General features: G+C 43.0%; 1 protein-coding gene across 1 annotated transcript in view; it reads left to right on the top strand.

Moving 5' to 3' along the window:
- Window positions 1-26,098, top strand: part of CNTNAP2 (contactin associated protein 2) — an 869,542-nt gene that overhangs the window by 636,090 nt on the left and 207,354 nt on the right. The window contains exon 13 of the mRNA XM_035101355.2: window positions 6,909-7,109. Coding sequence (XP_034957246.2) covers window positions 6,909-7,109 — 201 coding nt within the window. The remainder of the gene's footprint in view (window positions 1-6,908; window positions 7,110-26,098) is intronic.

The raw sequence follows: 26,098 nt of genomic DNA, 5'->3' as shown, positions 1-26,098 counted from the left end.
TGTTTGGGGGGAGGGACAAGAGGCACCTGCCCTCTTTGCCACAGTCTTTTCCCCTCAGGGTCACAGGGAGTCACTCTTGGCCACCTTCGGGATGCTTCACCTTGAATAATGCACCCCTCCCCCAATGGCCAGCTCTAGCAAACAAACAGGAAGATGATCAACATCTCAAGAGCCACGTAAAACCAAGGGAGCTTCAGCCGCCTACTGTTTCCACCTCCGGCACTGGGCTCTCCTTGTCTCGTCTTTGCTTTCCAGAGAGATGCTCCTTCCCCTCCTGAAATATACTCAGAGTCAAGTAGTAATTTCATGCTCTTTATTTCAGCTCATAGGAACAATGATTGAATTTTCCCCCAAACCTCAGGCTTTGTATACACAATGAGTACCGCCTGATTGGTTGATTATGTTTCCCTCCTGGCGCCTGATTGGGCTGCTGCTGCAGGCCAATCATTTGTTGCATCCTAGCATCCTACCAACTTAATAGGCTGATTAACTTCCTCCTGGCACCTGATTGGGCTGCTCCTTCAGGCTTGCTTCTGAAAAGCATGCATAAAACTGTGATGCCATGCTCACTTCCATGTGATATGGGATAGAGTGGGTGGTTATTTAGAGCTCTAGATTTATCCAAATAACACAAGGAAAAGTGCTGCTTTGGAGACCACCTTTTGTTTTGTGGCCATTCAGTATCCTTTGCTGAAAGCATATCTTTCCTTATGATATAATATGATAATGCACATGTCCTGAACAGACATACTTCAGGGGCAATATATAATCAACAGTCCAGCAGACTCCTTCAACCTATCTGTGATGGTTGCCTGTTACTGTTGGCATGCTCCGAGGGCGAAGTGACCTCCCTGGGGTGCAAGCCTGGACAGGGTATATGATCCTCAGGGTCCCTTCCAACTCTACAAGTTTATGATTCTATGATCCTATGAAATTTTGGGGTTCTGTTGTGGGTGCTGTGGGCAGGGGGGTTCAAATGAGAGAATGTTTTAAACAGTATTTAGAATGTTGCAATTGTTTTTAGAATGCTTTAAAAATGCTTTATTATAGATGTGGTTGCTGCCCCAGGCTCCTTGGAAGAAAGGGCAGGATAAAAAGTGAATTACTGTTGTTTTTATTATTACTATTATTGTTCCTATTATGATGATGATTATGAAACCTCATAGCAGCAATTGTGCAGCCCATAAACAACTTTACTACTTGGTTTTTTTAGATTGTGTGAACTAGCCCTTACTCGTGATGGATGTGTCCAGCCAATTGCAATGAGGCCCCATGTGGCTCTAACTGGAAAGGGTCTGGCTGTGTTCATGCGGCAGCAGTATACCTGAACCACATCATGCACATGCTGGGATTTTTAGTGCATACTCGACCCCTGTCCTGCTTGTGGGTGTGAGAGAGAGTGCCTTTCAGCACCCAGGAATGTTCCCTCCGCCACTTCCAACCTCTGTGCATGGATCATCCTTAATCAGTTGAGGTTCATAATTTTCATGTTGCTAAAGCAAACTGTATGCCCCTGCAGTGTCTTTTAAGGGCCACAAAAGAGGGGAGCAAAATGCTTCTCCCCACATGTCTTGTGAGAGACCCACTCCTTCCTGAAAACAAGTGATAAATTGCTAAATATGTGATCTTTTTTATTCTGTGAAATTTGCTTTGTGCTTAAAATAGGTCTTATGAGCATTAAGCCAATCAGCAGCCTCTAGATACCTGCAGAACTCCATCTCATTAGAGGAGATACCTGGGGCCTCCTGTGGAGGATCCATCTGCTTGCCTTTGCTTATTTTTAAACGTACGACTGGAGCCAATTATACTATATTGGTTCTTTTCCATATATGACTTCGGTGAGCATCTAACATATTGCAGGGAGTAAATATATTATGACTGAACAAACAATTATTGGGGAGTGGGGAATGAAGCTGAAAAATGAGAAGATGTGGGATGTTTTTTAAAAAACCTTTTGCACAACTTTTTCAATTTTTGCATGAGCCTGTCCATCTGAGATTCTTTTTTTAAAAAAATCTGAGATTCAAACCCCTTTGTTTTTTGGTGTCTGTGAATAATTTTGAAGCTTTGCTTTCCCTTTCTTTTTTTCCAGTGCTTTTAAAAAAATGTTTAGGGGTATTCTTATTTTGACTTAAGAAAATCACCATTTTATAGTTCAAATCAGGCAAAATACATACAGTAAATGGACAAAAGTACAAAGATTCACAAAATGTGTAGGTGTATGCATACTCCTGCGTACCCCCAGGAAAAAAGCAGTGCTTTTTTCACAAACCACATGTGTGTATTTACCCAAAGGCTATGATTGTTTTCTCACTTTTGTTGCCAGAAAATGTTTGGCTGAACAGAAGGGGATGATTACGGTATCTCTAGGGCCACAATGTTAGTTGATGAATTAATACAATTCTGGCTCAATTAAAATATTGGGCTTGAGTAATTGGGCATTGCCCCAATGCCATCTCCAAAGCCAGCCTCTTCCATCTGTAAACCTTTCTCTTGTTGCCACCATCTTGTATCCTCCTCTCTCTGATGGGAGCCTGTCCCTGCTGTTGCCAAGCCTGAAATGTCCACAATCACACACTGCATGCTAACGTGTGTGTCTGCATAGAAGCATAGAATCATAGAGTTGGAAGAGACCACAAGGGCCAAGTGACATATGTGGGTATGTGGCATATTTCAACAGTATCCTGGCCCAGCAATTGATTAACCTTAACCTATGTGTTTAGTTGCTTGTGCTGTAAAAAGAAAAAGAAAAATCTGAGGCATCTCTAACCACTAAACAAGTGCCTTAAGTTTAAGCAGAATACAAGGCTCCCTTTGCCTTTGATGTTTGTTGATGCAGTTATCTGTAGCTTCAAAGACAGCCAACAATGGTACTGAAATGTCTCTCACCTTTGACCTTAGCATTCTTCATATGCACATTAGTTAGCATTGTGGAAATCACAATGTCAAAATAATCTCTTAATAATTTCGCATAAATCTTTAGCTTCATATATTAGATAAAGCTATATGCTTCTCATTAATTGAGATGACAATTAACAGAGAATAGACCAAAGTGTATTTACACAGGCTCCGGTGTTTTTATTAAGCTCAGCTACTGTATGGCACATCTGCTTGGCTAAGTGAATTTAGCGCTCATGCAAAATGCCATATGGCCTCACTAGGGACTCAGCAGCACAGGATGAGGCAGACCTTGGCCTTTCCTCTATTATTAACTGTTGGAGGTACACTGAGGAAGAGAAGAATGGATAGAACTGCCATATTTCAAAGAGTGAAATATGTGCAAAGTTGTTGAGCTTTTTATTGCAAAAAGAATAGCCATTTTTGAGCTATTTTTATGGAAAATTGGCAAAAACAACACTGCCGACATGGACTACCATACGTCCAGATTTTCCTGGACATTTGACCAATTTCTACCCGGAAGTGGCTACACACACACACACACACACACACACACACATATTCCAGATATGTCCGGGTGTATGGCAACCTTATAAGACTGTCTGAGACATGTTACCTAAGATGTTATTCCTATTCGAAACTATACCTATTGTAAAAGGAACAGGACAATTCAAAGAATGGCAAAAAAACTCTGACAAGATTTGTCTGGCAGGGGGAAAAACCAAGAATAAAATATAAAATTTTGGTGGACAAAAAAGAGAGAGGTGGATTCTCCATGCCAGACCTGAGGCTATACTACGAAGTGTCCTGTATGTGTTGGGTAAAAGAATGGATAACATTGAGAAACACCGATTTGTTAGATCTAGAAGGATTTAATAATAGATTTGGATGGCATGCATATTTATGGTATGACAAAAAAGGGCCCATAAAGGATTTACAAACCATGTGATAAGAAGATCTCTTTATGAAGTGTGGGAAAGAAATAAGATGCTGTTAGAAACCAAAACCCCATGGTGGATTTCACCAGCAGAGGTATTGATGGTTAAAAAAGTAAATATGGAAGGGAGGAGGGCCACATACGAGGAAATTTTGATAAAAACAGAGAAGGGTTGGAGGTTGAAACCCTATGAAGAAATTAAAGATATGTTGACAGGATGGATACAATATCACCAAATAAATGATGTACTTAAAGATGATAGAAAAATAGGTTTTGAGGACAAAAGGTCCAAATTTCAAATAGAAGTGTTGGAAGGCAGAACTAAACTGTTGTCAAAAATGTATGATTTGTTGTTGGAATGGTATACGAAAGACGAATTGACAAAAGATGTGATGATAAAATGGGCAAAAGATTTTGGGCATAATATTGAATACGTTGCGTGGTTGAAATTGAGGAATCAAACTTTGAGGTTTACAACATGTACAGCCCTGAAAGAAAACGTTTTTTAAGATGATGTCTAGATGGTATTTAACACCAGTAAAATTGGCTAAAATGTATAGAATGTATAGAATCATGCTGGAAATGTAAAGAGAAGGATGGGGAATTTTATCATATGTGGTGGACATGCGATAAGGTCAAAAGATTTTGGGAGATGATATATAACGAATTGAAAAAGATTTTTAAATATACTTTCCCCAAAAAACCGGAGGCATTTTTGTTAGGGATTATGGGAGGAGAGATTATGAAAGAAGATCAAGTATTGTTTATGTATGCGACAACCGCAGCTAGGACATTGTTGGCCCAAAAATGGAAACTTCAGGAATTACCAACAATCGAAAAGTGGCAGATGAAAATGATAGACTATGCAGACTTAGCTAGACTGACTTGCAAGATCCGAGACCAAGGAGAGACAAGGTTCCAAAAAGACTGGAGTAAATTTGTGGACTATATGGAGAAAAACTGTAGAAGTTTAAAAGCACTCGCAGGATTGAAATAAATCCTACGAATTGATTGAAATAAAGACAATAAGGAACTGCAAGATAGGAGTTAATAAGAAAACCGCATGAAGTTAGGGAGGGAAGTCACAGCTCGGCAGAGCAAGGCGAGATGGGGGAATTTAAGAGGAATTGTATAAAAAATATTGTTTTGTTTTGTTTGCTAATTGGAAAAATTGAATAAAAATTATTTATAAAAAAATAAAAATAAGACTGTCTGAGACAGGAGAACTGAAGAGAAGCACATTCTGCCCTTGTTCATGAGCAGGAGGACCAAGGGCTGTTTCGGTGTGTACTTTTCATTGTTTGGCTTATCTTATTAGATTCTGTTGCAATCTGCCTTAAGAATCATTTGATTGAAAGGTAGAGTAAAACTCTGAAAAGCTCTGAAAATTTAGGAAGGTAGGTAGGAAGGAAGGAATAGGGCTATGTGGTATTGGGCAGAAGGAAGAGGATGTCTGGATGTTCAAGGGAGCTTTGGACAAATTGGGACTGTTGGCCAAGGAGCATAGATGTGTAATGATTGCATAAAAGTCTGCCAGTTGTGGTTTCTAGGAGAACTGTACTCATTTCATTTCTGTGTGCACAGTGGGGTGTCACCCAAATTTTGAGGTGCCTTTGGGGCAAGAGTCCAACAAAAATGGAAGGAAAGAGGATATCACCCAATGGCTTTGCCTGTGGCTATGGCAGGGGGCATGGTGGCAGCAGCAGAGCTCTGGTTCTCACTGTTGCCATTCCGCCTCCCTGGTCCCCACCTCTGGGAAGGATGCTAGTATGTGTGGACCCTCTAAGGCCATACTAAATATGAATGGCAGGCAGAACTCCACTGCTAAGCTGCCTGCCAAAAAACCAGGCTTTAATAAATCATTTAAAGAAGCGAAGGGTCTACCTCTCCCCCCCATCCTCCTCTGCTCATCCCCTCCTTCCCAATGGCCCCAAAGAGGCTGCCCCCATTTGCCACATGCAAGAGTGGGGGGGAATTGAGGGCATCTATCAATTCCGAGTTTCTACCATTGCTGCCACACTGTACATTTCCCTGTCTTCTGTGCTACCCTTAATACTTATGCATTAGCTGCCAGCCTCCTAGTAAAAGGATTGGAGTGCTGGTAAATATGAAACATCCCCCATATCCATTGGCAAGTTCACTTTTGGCTCATTTTACCCATAACCCACAGCCAATGAGCAAAAACATATCATCTCCCTCAGGGATCTAATAAGCAGCATTATTACCCCATCAGAACTTGAACTTGGATAAGTGCTTTATGATATAATAAATGTTGACAGGCCACAAAGCATCTCGCTGCATGAAGGCAGCAGAGCAAAGAAGCGGGCTATATAAACACTAGGTCGTCAGCCCTTATATAACTTTAATCAAGATTAATCTCACTTTACCATGGCGTGCTTTATTAAGATATGTGTGGTAGTCTCAGTCCTGAAATGAAAAGAAACGAACTGGAAAAGAAAAAATAGCACTTCGTATAAGCAAACCTAGAGTGTGATCTGCCAAAGGTTTTGGTTGCCAAAGGCAGTACTGTAGCTGTTTTGGATTCAGATTGGCAAGGAAGATCACAAAAGTTGCTCTTTGATGGGTTTCATTGACAGGGTGAGAAAAACATACAACAAAGCAAGAGGAAACAGACATGGGGAATCCCTTCCCTTCCTGGGCGGGCAATGAATTGATCTCCTTACAGGCCATGGGGCAGCCTTGGTCAGCTGCAAGATCTCCCCTGGGCTTCCCACAGGCTGTGGGTGGGCTTACTGGGAGTGCTGGTGACATTTGATCACCAGCGTTGGGGGTGTCATTCCTGTGACACTGTCCATGTTTCTGTCTGGCAAGGTCAGGGGAGTGGTTATAACCACAAAGGGGCATTGACTGAGCTAGTCCCATGCTCTTCTCCACAGCACTTAAGGTGCTGAGTCAGTGTTTATGACTCAAGGAGACCCAGGTGGCCCTGTTTTGAAAGGACACGTGGCCTCACACACACACACACACACACACACACACACACCCCGGTGGCCTTTCTATGATAAGTGATGGTTCTGGCACACTGAATTGTTTTTCTTTATTTTTCTTTCAGAGGACAAAGTGTGGACAACTGTGAATCATGATTTGCAGGAACAATCCCCAGTGGCGAGCAAGAAGCCAGAGAAGCACGCTTTGCTGCAGCTGAATTACAGCGCCACCATGGATCAGATCTCGGCCATCACAAGCAGCGCCGAGTATTGTGAGCAGTTCATTTCCTACACCTGCAAAATGTCAAGGCTGCTGAACACCCCAGGTAGGCAGGCCATTTTCTAAACAAGTGTCCTAGTTTTGCATCTGGCCTAAATCTAATCCAAAGCGCTTCTTGGTGTGGCTCTAGTAATCCAGCCCACTTGGGATGGGAGGGTGTCCTTTATTTGTACTATGTCATTAATGATACTGTGGTGCCTCTGGTTAAGAACTTTATTCATTCCGGAGGTCCGTTCTTAACCTGAAACTGTTCTTAACCTGAAGCACCACTTTAGCTAATGGGGCCTCCTGCTGCCGCCGCACCACCGGAGCACAATTTCTGTTCTCATCCTGAAGCAAAGTTCTTAACTATTTCTGGGTTAATGGAGTCTGTAACCTGAAGCGTTTGTAACCCGAGGTACCACTGTATTGCCATTTTGGTGTGTTTCTAAATTGTGCTGCTGACGAAATATTTTTTCAGTTTGGGATGAGTCGTGCTGCCATTTCCATAAGCTAGTTTTAATGTAAAAAGGTAAAGGAACCCCTGAGCATTAGGTCCAGTCGCGGACGACTCAGGGGTTGCGGAGCTCATCTCGCTTTATTGGCCATGGGAGCCGGCGTACAGCTTCCAGGTCATGTGGCCAGCATGACTAAGCCGCTTCTGGCGAACCAGAGCAACACATGGAAACGCCATTTACCATGAATACAAAAAAGTGAATTCTAAAAGTAGCCAATTCCATCCCCACATTCAACTCTTGTAAGAATTTTTATTTTTGCTGTTGCCATCTTTGTTTCTATGTATATTGTGTTATACATTATGATGTTAGTCATTCTGGGCCCAGCTCCGGCAGGGGAGGGCGGGATACAAATAAAATTTATTATTATTATTATTATTATTATTATTATTATTATTATTATTATCATTATTTATTTATTTATTTCTGTGCAGAAAGGTGGTTTCTAAAAGGAAAGATGTTTCCAAGCATCTGCTTAGAAGCCACACCCTCTGACCTGGAAGTCCTAGGTGGGGAGAGGAAAGGCACTAAGGCCGTCCTCAGCAGTGCCTTGTTCTTAGCATTTTAGATGTTACAGAGTTGAGTCCTTCTACTGAAAACAAGATCCTGGTCTGATTTAGAGACTCTTTGGGTGCAAAACAGAAGCAGGAGTAAGTGTCTCAAACTTCCTGTCCCGCTTCATCTTCCAGTTCAGACTTTTGACCCCCTCCATGTGAGCACTTGTGGGAGCTTGAATGGTTCTTAATACAAGCTTGGTGTGTATTGTTGTGTCCTGAACATGCACCTCCACTTTTATTATGATCTTCAAGGAAGCAATTGCATTACAATATATTTTGTGCTTTGCATCTTGCCTTCCTCCCTGGAAAATGGGCGTAGTATCTAGCTGTTGCTTGAATCTGAAGCACTTGGAACAAATGTACCAATTTCAGCCTGGTACCTCAAGGAGACATAAAAGCATGTTGCTAATAAACTTGCAAACATGGAATGATAAATGGGTGAGTTAAACCAAAGGCCTTGCTTTGCTCAGGTAGTCAGTTTACAGATTATCAAAAGCACCTTAAAGATAAAAGAACTGGAGGTTTATAAGCAGAAGTTGGATGGGCATCTGTCGTGGAGGCTTTAGCTGAGATTCCTGTGTTGCAGGGGGTTGGACTAGAGGACCCTTGGGGTACCTTCCAACTCTATAATTCTATGTTTCTATTATTGTATGTCTGACAGTCTTCAATAGCCATGCTTCTCCCGACTTGCTAATTCTAGAGGGGTGGCAGTTTCCAAAGAAATGGGTGGTGTTTACAGAGAGAATCCCTATTATACTTTATTATGTCTTATTTGAACTACACATATTTTAGATCTGGCACACAGGATGTTCTCAGAGAATTAGATGCATTATACCACACACAAGCACAAACACATTTTGCTTCCAAAGAGCGAGACAGGGAAAAACAAATCAATGCAGATCATTGTAGTATTGTTTACATCCCGCCAGTGGCTAGTCTGCGCACATCCTACATTGGTGATTTACACAGTGGAAAAGCAGAAGCTGATACATTTCTTCTGTAAATAGCCTGTTCCTCAGCTCTGTTCAGCAAGTGGACAGCTCCTTTTTGTCCCTACCCTCCTCTTCTGTTTACTCTTTGGGAGTGTTGTCTTATAATACATAATGATACGCTTCTTATCTTTGAATATAAAATTCTGTGGCTTCTCCTCCCGGAGAATTTTACAAATAGATCACACTGGGCTGGTGTGCATGCAGGCGGAGCAGGGGGACTAGATAAAAAACATAAATATGGGTTTTGCTTTTGTAGGGTGACTTCAAACTGGTTTTGGACAATATATTGCTCAGCCCAAACACACATTACGATTTGCAATATATTACCAGGTCAAAAATTATGAAACCGATATCACACTATGGGCTTCAAAAATGGTTTTTGACGATATATTGATATATTGCCCAGCCCTAATCACAAGAGAAGTTCCTGCTCAGATGCTCAGAGCATCCAGCTAAGTCAATTCAACTGCTTGTGTGCTTGTACTTTTGTATGGAGGGGAAACTGGTTTAAAAACACTCATGTCAGATGTCATTCTGTACCCTAGAAGCATTCCTTTCTGTTGCAATGAGGAGGAGGAGGCTGGTGTCTCTGAGACAGGGCAGTGCCCTCTAAGGTGCCAGAGCAGGAGGCACTGGCCAGTCCAGTAAGCTATGGCAACTTTCATTTTATACACTGAAAATTCTCTAGTTGGGAAGGGGAAGTTTTTGATCAGCCTCCCTCAGGTGGTGATACAATAGTGTCTAATGCTGGTCACAGACAACCATCATAGGTCAAGGGCAAGGCAGCCATGGCAGGCCAGGGTGGAGGCAGATTTGTGGCTGCCTCAGATGCTCAGAGTAGGAGAGTGTTCTGCGGAAGAAGATCCAGGGTCAGCTGGTTGAAAATAAGCCTGTAGGCCAGACTTCCAAGGAGAAGCAAGCCCAGGTCAGTCAGAGTCAGGACAAAGGAACAGTGTGGGTGTGTGATTCATGGGTGGGTGGGTGTATGAAAGAGAGAATGTTTGTGTCTGAATAAAATGATATAGACTGGCATATTGTCCATGAATAATGGGAGTGAGGGTTTCCTAGATGCTTAATTCCTTAGCCATGACAAAATAAAAAAATTCCTTCCAGCAGCACCTTAGAGACCAACTAAGTTTGTCATTGGTATGAACTTTCGTGTGCATGCACAAAATAGATACACTGAAACAGAAGTCACCAGACGCTTATATCTGATTCAGTGTATCTGAAGAAGTGTGCATGCACACGAAAGCTCATACCAATGACAAAATTAGTTGGTCTCTAAGGTGCTGCTGGAAGGAATTTTTTTATTTTGTTTCGACTACGTCAGACCAACACGGCTACCTACCTGTAACTAGATCCTTAGTCATATAATGCAGAGTTTTCACCTCTACTCTGCCATTAAGTTGACAGGCAATTCTCCCTTCTTACGGTTCTTTAAAGTGGACTTGGACCAGGCAACCCTTCAAATAGAGGACTTCTTCAAACAAGGGACCGTACTCATAAAGCAGGACACATTGCTACTCTAAATGGGACCAGAAGGCCTTTAACAGTTTTGTTGCCTGGGATTTTTATTATTATTATTATTCTTGTTCTAGGTTGGTGTTGCTTTCATCCATATTTGCTACCCCACATATCCTCTGAGGATAGTGTCTGAAGCATCAGTTGCCCTACAAAATGTGTTTGGAGGCTGAAACCAAAGGAGAGCTGGTCATTAGGCCCATTACGAGAACATCTAGACACATTCTAGGCGAGGAGTCTAGAACTGATTATCAAAATGCTTGATTGGACTTGACTAAAAGATCAGTGGGTTTCAGCTATACTCTTGGTAAGCTGACAGTGTTATGATACCACCTACTGGAAGAAATGAGACAAAATAAGTTTTAAACCTTCTCGCTCCTCCTGATTCCTCCAGGCTCATGCTCTTTGAATTACATCTGGATCACAGAGAGGTTTTTTACTTCACAACAGAAGTAAGCGGAATATTTGAGTCTAGAGATGAACATGTGGGGTGAAAGGAATTGGTAAACAAAATTGCTGCATAACTTTTAAAAAATATATACTATCTATCTATCTATATTTAAAGAACCTTTTGAGGGCTCCTTTAAGTCCACGTATGGATTTGGTTAGTGTTTTATGGCTAACCCTTATGATTAACCTAGCCTGACGGTTGTTCAATAGGATATCTTAAATGTGCCAAATTTTCGCATAATAATGGAACCAGTGTCTCGCTGGTTCAAAGTGAAAGCCCAGCTGCACCACCATTCCTGCTGCTTCCAACATTGGCTAGCTCAGAAGCAAGCAAAGTCATACTGATGAAGGCAAAGACTTAATTTCTGCCCTCAATATGTCAATTTATCACTGGCTAGTTTTCATCTGAATTATATTTCAGAGAATCATAGAGTTGGAAGGGACCCTGAGGGTCATCTAGTTCAACCCCTTGCAATGCACAAATCTCAACTAGATCATGTATAATAGGGACACCGCCTTTCCCCTGCCTCTTGCTGTCCACGTCATCGTTGCTGGGGTTCTTCCCCCTGTCGGACAGCCACAGCCAATAAGCTTTCAGGGTGGGTGTGGTCGTGGGCAATTTAAGTGTGGTGTTGCCGGCCGCCCCCCCTCTCTTGCCCCATCACCAGATCGCCCAACCCACCCACCCTCTTTTCATAGTTTGCTCAGATATGACCTTGCTTGTCGGTCGCCATATTCTTCAGGCTAGGTAGGGATTCTTCCATTTGGCAAGCTGGCACTGGCCATTTGGTTTTCGCTATCTGGTAGCAGCCATCACAACTTTGGTGAGGTTAAGCATTGGGTAAGCCTTTGTTTGTATGGAGGGGAAGTTGCCTTCACCTGCCCCTCTTCAGTAAGGGTACCCTGTTAAAGGGATCTGGGGTGTGAATACTGTCCGAAGCCTAGGCGTGGGCTGGGGCCATGTCACAGCCCCTACAGGGACCCCTTGGGGTGCCCTTATTTGATGTAAGTCATAGGGCACCCTCTATCAGAGGTTTACCCTTAAGTGGACTCCCTGCAGACAGGCAAACTGCTCACATCTGTAACCAATAAAGTTGTGGCCTATTTGAACCCATGTGTTTTATTGTTCTCCTGGGAACTTTGTGTCTCAGGTGTCTTGGTATGCAACTGGCCACCCAGCCTCTCCAAGGAAGGAGAGTCCACCCCCACCCCCAGAGGGAATCCGTTCCACTGTCCAACAGCTCTTACTATCAAAAAGTTCTTTCTGATGTTTAGTCGGAATCTCCTTTCGTATAACTTGGGTCCATTGGTTCAGGTCCCATCCTCCCAAGCACGAGAAATAGGCTTGGCTTTGTTGCTTATTTTCTTAACCCACATATCGCTTTAAAAAGAGCATAAATGGAGGACATCAAGAGATTTTTAAAAGAATATTTGAATCAAAGTGAAAGATAAAGATTGCCTGTGCTATATATTTTTTTATTAAAAAAAATAGAAACAGTCTCGATAGGCATGGGGGACAGAAAAATCAATAAAACAGGCTTGCTGCAAAAATTGATGTGGACATGAACAAACAACATTTTAGCTGCATCTGCTGCTTAGAAATCTCTTGCCCTTTGATGAGCAGTGTCACTTCTGGGATGGTGGAGGCAGAAAAGCATTACAGGCACCAGAAAGGCAGAATTGCAGTAAAGTAGCAGATGAGAGAGGCCTCACCTGCAATTAACGAGAGAAAGCTCTAGCTAGAAACCGAATGCTTAAGGCATTGTGTGAAGTGGCTCCCTTCTTCTAAAAAAATATATATAATGAAATTCCAAATGTGAGAAATCATTACTTAGGAGGCAGGACAAATATTGCTCAGGAGTGCCCCTGCTACACTTGTTCTGCCACCATGATAAACACGCAGGCTCATTGGAGAACCATCTGGCATTTCCTATTTTGAACAGAATCCCAGACTTATTCCTAGGTGAGTTACATGAGAAAAGCACTTGCCCCTATAAGAATTCCCCAGGCACGCTGCCTGCCATTTTCAAATGCATGTGTTGTGTCACCATGCCGGCAGTCCAGCCACCTGAGCTGCCAATGGTTGGTGTATAATGTGTCCATGTGCTTCTTTCAGCTGGCAAAGGGTGGTGCGGTGCTTTGGCTTAGGCTGGGGATAGGTGGGGTCATATCCCTGAGCAGTCTTGAAGTTCCCTGGGTGCCTTGAGCCAGTCACTGCCTGAGCCTAGCATACTCAGCCCCAAGGGATCCTGGGCCAGGCTTGTAAAATATCACTTGAGCAAAGTACATCATCACTCCTGCTATGAAAAAGGTACTAGAGCTGTGACACCCCCACCCAGTGCCGGATTACGTCTAAGCTATAAACCAGCACGTCTAAGCTATAAACAAGCCCCCCCCCCAAAAAAAAGTTAAAGGGAAAAAACAACTGGATGTACATTTCCAATTACTTTGATAAAATACATATTTTGTTATGTGCAAATGGCTTTAGATACCTATTAGGTCCATAAATTACCATATGCCATATATTCAACACAAAAACCAGTGACAATTTGTTGTTGACAAAGGACGGATGGACATATAAAGGGCCCTGTTACCTTCAGTAGCTTAGGGCCTCATCAAACCTAATTCCGGCCCTGCCCCCACCCACCCCAACTTTTCTGCTCAACTGCACCACAGACTACAGTTATTCCTAAATGTCACTTTTAAAGAATAAGTAAGAAACATGCATCACATAATTGCACACCTGTTCACCGGATCTCTATAGCTAAAATATATGGTATTATTGGCCAGCACAATTGTTTTCACAATGGGCTCTAGTAGTTTTAAATGTATTGTTCCATCCCAGTCTCAGAGCAGTGCAAGGTTTCATGACTTGGCCAAGGCTCGGTTCCCTTGGAATGAGGGACAGTGGAAGCTTGTCTGGTGTCTTTGCACAGATATAGAACCTGAGCCTAGGATGGAGGGGTCCACAGCATGGACACCCCAAGAGGTCTAGTTTCTTCCGTAGCCACAGCTTTGGATCCCAGCAGAAATCAGACATTGTTCTGTTTCTCAGCTGCCCAGCCTGCTTCCTGTTTCTAGTTCTAGCTCACATAACTCAACTCCCAACTCTGTCTTTCTGTTGTTGTTGTTGTTGTTGTTTTGTTGTTGTTGTTGTTGTTTAGTTGTTTAGTTGTGTCCGACTCTTCGTGACCCCCTGGACCAGAGCATGCCAGGCACTCCTGTCTTCCACTGCCTCCCGCAGTTTGATCAGACTCATGTTGGTAGCTTCGAGAACACTGTCCAACCATCTCGTCCTCTGTCGTCCCCTTCTCCTTGTGCTATCCATCTTTCCCAACATCAGGGTCTTTTCCAGGGAGTCTTCTCTTCTCATGAGGTGGCCAAAGTATTGGAGCCTCAGCTTCAGGATCTGTCCTTCCAGTGAGCACTCGGGGCTGATTTCCTTAAGAATGAATAGGTTTGATCTTCTTGCAGTCCGTGGGACTCTCAAGAGTCTCCTCCAGCACCATAATTCAAAAGCATCAATTCTTCGGCGATCAACCTTCTTCATGGTCCAGCTCTCACTTCCATACATCACTATCTTTCTAGCTACCAGTAAGTTGAGGGAAGAAGACCCACCCATTTGCTGTCAGGCACAGTTACCTTAATGGCCCATACTTTGAGGGCCATTACCAAGAAACATGTCTGGCTATTTCAATCTTTGCTTTCATGTTAACACTTGCGGCCTCAGGGAATTAGAAGCATCTCAGGCATACAGCCTATTCCCCCCACCAGCCACCAGCCCCGCCAAAAAGACAACAACAAAGGATAGATATTTGCTATAAAGCTATTTGTTTGTATTTTTGAAGTCAAGTAACAAATGATCTGATACGTTGTCGCTTCATTTCTCAGCACTTTTTTGGAAAGTCAGTCCAATTTAAGTCCATGAACTTTTTTAGGGCTGGGTGAGTGGAGGTTTTCAAAACCAGTTTCATGACTACTGGTATGATCTTTTTAAAAAAAACCAAACCCCAACACCAAACATATTTCACAATAGGACTGGGGAACATGTGGCCCTTCAGGTGTGACTGAACTCCAACTTGCATTCTCTGGACTATTGTATTCCCTCATCATCAAATACAAACATTGATGGGGTATAAATGCTCATTGATGACAGAAAAACATTCTGCCCATGTTTCAAGCCCTCGCTCTGGTCATATACTGTAACAACCACATGTTGGCCAGGGGTTATTGAAATGGCTTCTGGAGTTAATCCCTACTTTATCATGGCCCAAACTTATATATGAAAAACATCTGTAAGAAGTGGAACTTATTTTATTCCAATGCTTCTGTTATATTTAAAATTAGGTAACAGGCATGTCTCATCCTCACTTACCTGAGGGAAGATGGTAACTAGGTGGCAGGTAAAAAAGATGACAACTTTCCATGGTTCCTAGTATGGAGTTATTCACGAGAATTTGCAGATACGTATCCTGGTCTCCTCTTGTGATCATGATGAGGTGCCAGTTTTGTCACATAAAGATAGAGGTAAAGGTACCCCTGACCGTTAGGTCCAGTCACGGACAACTCTGTGGTTCCGTGCTCATCTCGCTCTATAGGCCGAGGGAGCCAGCGTTCGTCCACAGACAGCTTCCCGGTCATGTGGCCAGCATGACTAAGCCGCTTCTGGCGAACTAGAGCAGTGCATGGAAACGCCATTTACCTTCCTGCTGGAGCGGTCCCTATTTATCTACTTGCACTTTGACGTGCTTTCGAACTGCTAGGTGGGCAGGAGCTGGGACCGAGCAACGGGAGCTCACCCCATTGCAGGGATTCAAACTGCCGACCTTCCAATCGGCAAGCCCTACAGAGGCTCAAATGCTTGTGCTTTCAGATATCTGATTGTGCAGAATGCAATCAAGGGGGAAACCCAGCTTAAAATAACTTCTCTGTTCTATTGAGGGAACTAATCTTTCTCTTAGATTGCTGTCAGCTCAGCACAGGTGGTGGTAACCTGGGGCTTGCTCAGGGCACTGCAGGTTGAGACTTGCATCTCATGTAATCAGTCTGATTGCCAATGGCACTTCATTGATGCTTTTTATTTTCATTCTCTAATGCTTTTTCTCTTGGTGAAGGAAATAATGGCAAATTTAAGTTGTCGTTTCCTAACTCTGCAAAGTTTTTCTTTCTTTCCCCTCCCCCACACAACTACTCCTAACTCCAGGTCTTTTCATCCTCATCATCCTTTTAAATTACATTCTGTTTCATTAATTAAATACAATCCTCCCATATTGATATGGGTTTTTTTCAATCGCACTAAGTTAACATTGTGTTGTAAACTGCCCTGTGATCCTCTGATGAAGGGCAGTATGGAAATTTAATAAAATTATATGCAAAACAGATCAGACATAAAATACAAAGGGAAAAACTTCATGACTCAGTTTGGATAATTTTTAATTAGAGAGAGTGTCAAAATCAATCTCAACCAAAGAAACCAAGGTGAAATAAGATCCTGAGCTCTGGTTGAAGAAGAGTAATTCTGGATTAGACCAAGGCCTATAGCATGCTTTGTTCATGGCCCATGCCCGGAGCCCATTCTTGACTCCAGTATCTCTGCCTTCAAGCTGGAACTGGATGGCAGAATCCATTCCACACCTGCCAGTCCGTTCTGGATTTTGGGTGGATTGAAATCAGCTTGCGTCCAGAGCTTCCAAAACTTTTGGATGTGAAACCAATGGCTCTATTTACAGCTAGCTGCAATGTGCAGGAGTTCCCATGTAACAATTAAAAACCTGGTTGGCATGCTACAGAGTTCAGTGGGTAAGATAAACAACCATTTGGGAGAAGTTGAAACAAGAGAAGTTGAAGCTGGCACAGGAGGAAGAAGGAGGTGGTTCCAACGCAAGGGTGTCCTACAGGCTGTTAATAAGGCTCTGAGTGAAAACTCTCGTATCTGGATGGGCGTTCTCATGAAACAACATCAAAATTACTGAGGTGCCAAAGAGGTGAGAACATGGGAGCCCCACAGCTCTCATGGGCTCTCTTTATTGCATATTATTTTGGATTTATCTCCTGATTATGAATTAGATGTCAGAAGGGCTTATAGATTTACTGTCCCATCACCACAGGAAGGAGGCCACCCTTCTGGACCAGGCAGAAGATATTTTGCAGCCTTGAGGCAAAGGACAAGTTACACACACACACACACACACACACACACACACACACACACACACCACTGCCAGAAGCCAGAGGAATTGGCCATTGAATATTACATCAACATTGCTAAAGGGAGAGCATCCTTCATTGTACCTGAGACAGCAGGCTAGTTCAGGAGGCCAGGAGAGACTGTGGCAACAGAGGGGAATCTCAGGGAGTTTTTGAGTAACAGGACTAGGGGCAGCTGCTGTTGCTGTCCCTGAAATCTGCTACCTGAAGTGGTTACCTCACACTGCCTAATGGGAAGGTCACTCCTATTGCCCTCATACATTTGGTTTTAAAGTTCTCCAGTTCCTGAATCCTGACAAAGGAGGACATTTCAAACATGCAAGAGAGAAGGAAGTATTTGAGTGGGCACAAGATAGTAATTCACAAATTATGATAGTCCCTGATTATGAAAAGAGGTTGTTAAGAGTCAGCAAGCCTTTTCAGGAGCATGCCAGGTGGCAAGAGACAGAAACATAGAATTGGATATTCAAACCCAGTCACCTTTTGTCTTCAACTGGTGGGGCATATAAGGACCTTCCATGATGCTGCCTCAGCTGAGGATTTCCACATCATGACCATCTCCAGCTAAATTGTGAGCCAACGTTAGGCCATGATTCATTTCCATCAAACATATGGCTGGATGCTATTTCACTTGGAACTGTTTACCTCATGAGAAATTCAATGTGGCTTTTCTTTAAGGAAACTGCAACTACTAATTATGGAAGGAGGTTTCATTTTATTAATGAGCTTTCCTTTTGGTTGCTTCTCTTCAGTGGCAACTCTACCTACTCAACACCTCTGTATCCTGCCTGGGCTGAACTAGAAACCTTTTACATTACCCCATTAGAGGGCTAGTCGTCACTTGTGTCCACCTTTCTAGGCCTCCCTACTTTCTGCTGTTTATGCTACTTGGATTACCTAGTCTGACAAGGCCGGTGGCTTGCACAAAAAGGAGTTATCAGAAAGATTCATCCTATCTCTATGAGGGGTGAGAGGAAGAGAGAGTTGGAACGTCCCACTCAACCTGAGCTGTGAGCTTATTGACTGTCACATAGGCTCCACAGAAAACTGTCATCTCCAACCCCCAAGAGCTGGTGATGTAAGGTAGAAATCACATCCTTTATCCACATGATATAGAGCTACACAGTTTAATCCCCTTTCCGGATGATGTTTCGGTAATTATTATTTTAGTCCTGGAAACCTGACTATATTTTGAAGATGTAAATATTCTGCTGAATTACATCCTTGCCTTTTGGAATTCATCTCTGGGCCCTGAACTGTGGTTCGCATGTGCCTGTGGGTCAGTGAAATGCATGGTGCTTCAGCAGTGGAAAGAGAATTCACAGAATTTCCTATAACAATGGATCAACGATTTTCACTCGGTGTCCTTATTTGAGCTGGCAATTTATCGACAAGAGCACAAAGAAGAGAAACATAGCAACTTTTGGGTTGCTTTATATATACATTTTTATATCATCAAAACATCTGAATCCTTGTCCTCCTTCCCATTTTGACTTTCCCTTTCTGATTTTTAGCTTGTATGCTACTTTAATTGTATTGTTGAGAAAAACAATAAAATAGCATAAAGCAACCATTAATATGGGCATGGGAGTCCACTCCAGAGCAGGAGCTGGCAATCTTGCAGACAAAATAATTCACAGTGACAGAAAATAACCATCCCTCGACCTAAATGATTGATTATTGGGGTGAGAGCTGTTGTTTTCAGGTGTGCATCAAAGTGAATGATTCCAGGAGTCTCCTCTTTCTTGTTATGGTTGCTGTTGCTAGCACACTTTTTATTCAAGGCTGCACCATTCAAAAGTCAGAGTGATGAAGTAGTGCCTTTGAACATCTAAATCCCCTGGATCAAATGCAACATGTATGACCAAGACCTAAGCCAGAACAGCATGGCTTTGCTTTGTGGAGCTGCTGAATGGTGTGTTTTAATAAACTACAAAATAAAGCAATCTGACTTCCAAAGGTTATGGCTTGTGTCATAACAAGAAATTTTTACAACTACCTGAAGCCAGGTAGTGGTCTGTGGTCTTTCATGAGTGGGGAATAATTCAGAACAATATACTGTAGCTAAGCTTGCTGCTGCTGCTGCTGACGATGACGACACTGCAGAGGCAATATCTTTTTCTTCCACCTCCAGTGGGTCATTGTGTATGTTCTTCCAGCTAGTATTCTTATTACTTTTGTATGTTTTTTTTCAATTCTGTCATTGTCTTTTCCAGTACAGGATGAGAGCTTTTAAAACAGAAAGGACCATGTCATCTGTTACTTGTTCTTAAAAGGAGCATGTTGCAGGATATGATGTGAGGAAACCACTTTCACAAAAAGCCAAGGGTCTAATGCCTGTTGATGGAGTGCTGATCATTAGATTTGCTTTCTTGACATTATTTCAACATGAGTTGCCCATAGTGGGGTTGTGCTTTTCAAAAAACTGTGTCCTGAAATGCAGCAGTCTTTGCTCCCAGGGACCCACTGCAAAACGGTGTCACCTCAATGTCAGTGTGGGGTTGCCCTGTAACTTCTGCTTTAATAAAATCCTACTTGCAATGCAGAAATGAAAATCATCTTCTGTGATTCACCTGAAAGCCTCCTGAAATATGCATGGCGCCTCAATATTCCTTTTTCCCCCCAACATTCCTTAGTTCTTTTAAATCGGTTGAGCTGAAGAATATGCACGTAGGCTTGAGTCCAAAGCAGCATGAATCTCCAAATGAAACTCCAAATGGTCGTTGGCTCCTCTTGAAGAGCCACCCTCCCCACACACATTCCCAGTGGTACTTGACAACCTACTTTTGAAACTGAGATGACTTTCAAAAGCAATTTAGAATACTACATGTGGGCTGTTCTTCAAAGGAAAGTTCCCAATCCCACGGGACATGACGGAGCCCTTGGGGATTCCTAAAGGTCACTCTTTGGATCCCAACCACAATCTGCAGGCCTTTCTTCCAGCCAGAGTCTTCCTCAGCTTGTCTTATTTGGAAACGGAAAGGCTTTAATCCCAGGTCTGCCCCAAACATTTTACTCTAACTCCAGCACCACCACTGCCTGAGGCCTCCCTTCGCAAATCAAGGTATGGTTGTTTCCTGAGACCTGACCAGACCACAGGACCAGCCCTACAGCAAGGCTGGGTAGTGCAGGGCGCTGGGCCGCCAGAGGGGGGGTGCCGCGCTGCAGCGCCCGCCAGACAGCCACGCTGGGAAACGGGGCAGGGGGGGTGCCGGAGGGATCTTCGCACCATGGTGCCAGGGCGCCAGATATGCTTAAGACGGCCTTGCCAGGCCATTTTCCAAACAAAAACAAATAGTGTTGTAGCTGACTTATACTGGTGCACTGCAGACTCTTAGATCCAAGCTCAAATGGCAACCCCGTTAGCAACCAGCTACTGCATTTGTATGACTTGCTAAACCATACCTTCCAAAATGTCACAGATGAATACGGGAAAGTGATTGTAATACTCCAGTGCCAAAATGCAGGTTCACTGCCTCAACTCCCTCCTCCTCCAGCACCACCCAGAACACACATGATGTTATACGTTACTGAAATGCTTTGTACATTTGTTTACCGGGGGTGTGGTGCAGGATACATCTTGATCCTTCTGGGGCACCATATAATGAAACTTCTCTTATTTCAGCACAACTGTCTTCAGAGCAAATGATTAGCAACAGTGGCCTAAGTTGCATAGATGCTTTAGTTGAGATTCCTGCATTGCAGGGGGTTGGACTAGAAGACCCTTGGGGCCCCTACTGACTCTATGATTCTATGATCCCTTCTTTGTAAATCTTTCCCATAAGTGGTGCTGGAAAAAGCTCCTGGAACTCCACGCAAGCCATGTGGAGTGAGGGTGTCAGGTGGAAGTCTGCTGTGCACACAAGCGATGCAAGCCAGCCCATCACTCTCTCAATGATCCAACTTTGTAGGGCCTTGTGAGAAATTCTGAATGTAGTAACATGTCTAAAGGGGATTATTATCAAAAAGCGCAGCTGAGAAGTCTTTTGGTTTTGGCAAGAGTATTATAACAATAAAGGTCATTTGAGAAGGAACGCAAACAGGCAGATGGTGAGCTCAGTGCCTTATGAATTTTCCTGTATAGTGATGTCATGGGTTTGCATGATCTCCCGCGCAGATCTGGACCCGGCAGTAACAATCTGGCCTTTCTTTAATCTCAGGATATCTTTGGATAATGTGAGATGCAAAGGGCAGTCCCAGCACTCACCTCTATGTGAAGGACATTCTGCAAAAATGCATCTACCAGTAAGTAACTCTATTTGGGCAGGTAACTAAGAAGACTGTGGGGTCAACACAACTGAAACAACAGTTGAAATTATTCCTCATGAGAACAAGCGCACACAATTCATGCCAGCTGAGCCAAAGAATAAATTAAGGGCAATCATGCAGTAAAGGCAGCAGAATGAATGAACTGGGTGCTTCTCAGCAAGGAAGACAGAACTTTGGAACAGCTCCTGCCACAAATATGGAATCTCTGAAATCATTTCAATAATAAATTGCAGAACACTAAACTCTGTCCTTAGATGTGTTTGTGCATTTTCTCACTGCCTCGAGCGAGAGTTGCACACACACATCCAAGAACAGAATTTAACCCAAGCAGTGATTTATTTCTATTTAAAGTTAAAGTGCTAAGAAAGCACTACAGCTGGTGCCAGAAAACTCTGAGGAAGTAACTAACCTTTTAGCCAGTTGTGATGGAAAGGCACACAATGGGCACAGTGAATAGAGATGATGAAGTCCACATCCCAACATATCAATGGACTCCCTGGATAGCTTTGGGGAGATTGCAATCGCTCAGTGTGGGTCAGTGGTTCTCCAAAGGTGTGGCAGGAGAGCATGGCAGGGAAGGCAGGAAGTTTCAAGGACAATCAAAGAAGCATTTAAACATTTCCGTGTGGTATAGTATAGTATACCATGTTTCTCCTAAAATAAGACATGCCTATAAAATAAGCCATGGCATGATTTCCATGCGTTGAAAAAATATAAGACATACCCCGAAAATAAGCCGTAGTGCTACCGTATGTGAGCTCTACTTGGTGAAGAGGACAAAAGTGGCATTTGCGGTGGAGAGGAGAGGAAGGCACGAAGAAGAAAAGAGGAGCGATTAAAGACGCCTCATGAATGACCTCCGTGTGCGTCTCTTTCTCTCCCCCTGTGCGCGTCTCTTTCTCTCCCCCTGTGCGCGTCTCTTTCTCTCCCCCTGTCTCTTGAAATGAGTAAGGGCATCACTAAAAAAGTTTGTGTTCGTGTGTTGGAGTGCCTTGAGATGAAATCACCAAACTTCCCACTTCCATGGTTGTTGACTGCAAAACCAACATGTGACTTCAAAGGACTGGCTGACAGCCAAGGTAGATGGCGGCTCCTCTCTCTCTCTCTCTCTCTCTCACACACACACACACAGCCCACCTCTCACTTCCCCCCACCTTTCCCCCCTTCCATTCTACCGGTATGTGCCCAGCCATGAGTTGCTTGTTGATTTCCTCTTGATGGCCGAGACAGAGAGCGAGGCAGGCAAACTGCAGCTACGGTAGGAAAGTAGCGAGCTCTCGCAGACACGCGGGTGGTTTTTTTAAAACTGACATCCCCTCCCTTCTCATTTTGCCGAGAGACCCAGACAACTTGCATTCCTAGGCTTCAAAGGTTATGCATATGAAAGAGGAGATTAAGGAGATAGATAAAGACAACTTCTTATTATCACCTTGCCTTTGTCCTGAAAGGTAGAAACCTTATGGTAGCCACGAGATCTGGGCATCAAAGGAAAGTACTTAACAGCTATTTGGTAAAGCCAATTGTGATCTCAGGCAGCATCTGGCTAATCAGTCCTGAAAGAGAGAAACGTGATTTCTGTTGTACAGCATCTGTAAAATTCATATAAAAAATCATTTCACTGTTATGATCCAGCCCCCGAATAAGACATCCCTTGAAAATAAGCCATGGTGTGTTTTTTTGAGGAAAAAATAAATATAAGACGTGTCTTATTTTGGGAGAAACACGGTAGTAACTATAGATCTAGATATACAACCAGAAACAGTATCTACACCTCTCTTCAAGGCTATTAGCTATTCTTCTACATTTCTCCACAACATACTGTATAGTTGTGAACAATATGTTGTTTTTCAACTCTGACAAATATGAAAAATATGAGATTACCCGGGAAAAGCCAGTTCACACCTCATTGAGGTTGTATATACCTGCCTCGTTAAGGTACAAATTATAATTCTATTTTGGGAATAATTCATGTTCTTATGTAACTGTATTGTTTTATACTTTCTGGATGCTCCATTATCATATTATAAAAACATTGCCAAGAGTTGTTTCTTTTGGTTTTTCATTGTATTTCTTACCAATTTTAAAAAAGTGTGACCCAGAGAAAAAACTTTGAGAACATTCGGTGTCAGTGTAAGGATGTGACGGTTAGTCCTGAGAGGTTTTGACGCAACCATGAAAAGAGATGGCTGAACTTTGCTCTTCTGCAATGGCTTCTCCACACGGCAGTGACATGCTTCCATAGACATTCCCGTTGCTTGGAGAACAACTTGGTAGCAATGAGGGGAAATGGTTGTTATGAGCAATGGTGATAAATGTAGGAGTGGACTGTCTCATAAAGTAAAGGGACTCATAGGCCTGTAGCCATAGGTATTTTATATCAGCAGGAACAAGTGAACAATCTGTGCTGTAATTAGCAGTGGTGCTATTTATTCAATCTTATACTGTTAAGAACTTCTTTAGATTCTGAGTGTTGCCCGGGTTTCAGTTATAAATGTATCTAAAATGGATTCTTCTTAGACTCCAAGCATTACAAACCAACCAGCTTCATTTATTTTCCTCAATATCTGCTATTAGAATCTTTTCCATTATTGAATTGTATTGTTGTTACCATTAGTGTGGAGAGTCATCTATGACCAGCTATTTCACATTTAAAAGTTCTATCAATAAGGGAATTGATTTGGGCTAATGGCTCGTTTTTAAGCTTCCATGGGAATATTTTTCATATCCTTATGTGTATAATAGCTATATTAGATTCTTACTTTAATGGCTTTAAAATCTCTTTGCTCTTATGCATACAATCCCTCTGAAACAAGGCATTATATATTGCTGAATTGGTTCTTGGTTTTGGAGAACTATAGGCGGAATGCCAGGGGGGTTCATTACATACAGGAGATCATTTCATTATATTTAGTCCATTAATTGGGGTAACTGAAGCTACTAAATCCCAAATGTTAAAATGGCAACCATTGATTCTCAGTGGGGAGATAGGACAATCATATCTAAAGGGGGAGGGACAGGTGGGTTGGTTTGTATGTTACTTTTATATCTCACCTTTCCTCTAAGACAAGGGTTCGCAAACTGTGGTCTGTGGACTACGAGCTTCATTATCTGCAAGCTTCATTGTCTGCAAGCTTCATTAAGGTTGTCTGTGACATGTCAAGTAAAAATCATACAACCGCTAGCACAGTACATTAGAATTGTTACAGCAGGAAGAAAAATTATGAAGTGGTCTGCCAAAATGCTCAGCTCAGCAGTCTTCAAGGGGTCCATGGTGGAATGGGGATTTTGAGAACTACTGCTCTGAAGCGCTCAAGGTAGCTACATGGTTTTCTTTGCATCATTTTTATCCTCACAACAGTGTGATGTCCCAAAGTCATCCACATGGCTGACCATAAAGCTGAGCCCAGGCCCCTCCCTCAGTCATGCCTTGATGCTCCCGTACTCTTACATGGCTCAAGAGTTCACAGCACCCAAGACATATTGTCCTTTGCTACCTCTCAACAATACTCTACCTGGAAATGAGATCATCTGCTCTAAGAATCTGTGGAATGTGAGGTGAAAAATCACACATTAATTGTGAGTTTCCAGCACAATGGAGGATCCAGAACATTTCTCTGTCACCTGGTGGGATTTTATTTCTTATGCTTCAGACCTTGATGCTCACTATTCACTTTCTACATCAGGCCAGGAAACATATCTTCCTTCCTTCCTTCCTTCCTTCCTTCCTTCCTTCCTTCCTTCCTTCCTATAATTTTAATTGTTTTTCATTCAAATACAAGAGCAACATATAACTACAGGAATTTGCCCACTTATTCACCATGCGGGTGGCGCCTAGGGCTTGCCAATCAGAAGGTCAGCTGTTCGAATCCCTGCGATGGGGTGAGCTCCCATTGCTTGGTCCCAGCTCCTACCAACCTAGCAGTTCGAAAGCATGTCAAAGTGCAAGTAGATAAATAGGTATCGCTACAGTGGGAAGGTAAACAGCGTTTCCATCTGCTGCTCTGGTTCGCCATAAGCGGTTTTGTCATGCTGGCCACATGACCTGGAAGCTGTACACAGGCTCCCTCAGCCAATAACGCGAGATGAGAGCCGCAACCCCAGAGTTGTCATGACTGGACCTAATGGTAAGGGGTCCCTTTACCTTTACATTCTTATTAGGTTTCATATGCAGTGCGTAGTACACTTATTATCCTTACTATTATTCTTTCAAGTAGCCCCTCCACAAAGATTCTTGTGTTGAGGGTGGAATAAAAGTATCTTCCATCTCATGTATAAAGGAAAAGAAAGGGAGCCAAGACTCTATTCAAAGTGTCTGTCCTTGAAGTGCCTTTAATTACCCTGTTCCAATAGAGCCACATTCCAAATACTATTTAACCAGACTTCAATGGGGATTTATATAAAAAGGTAAAGGGTAAAGGGGACCCCTGACCATTAGGTCCAGTCGTGACCGACTCTGGGGTTGCGCGCTCATCTCGCATTATTGGCCGAGGGAGCCGGCGTATAGCTTCCAGGTCATGTGGCCAGCATGACAAAGCCGCTTCTGGC

This window comes from Zootoca vivipara, chromosome 12 (genome assembly GCF_963506605.1).
Source record: "Zootoca vivipara chromosome 12, rZooViv1.1, whole genome shotgun sequence".
In the NCBI taxonomy this organism is placed as follows: domain Eukaryota; kingdom Metazoa; phylum Chordata; class Lepidosauria; order Squamata; family Lacertidae; genus Zootoca; species Zootoca vivipara.
The sequence above is the reverse complement of the archived record's forward strand: the minus strand, read 5'-3'. Positions and strand labels throughout refer to the sequence as shown.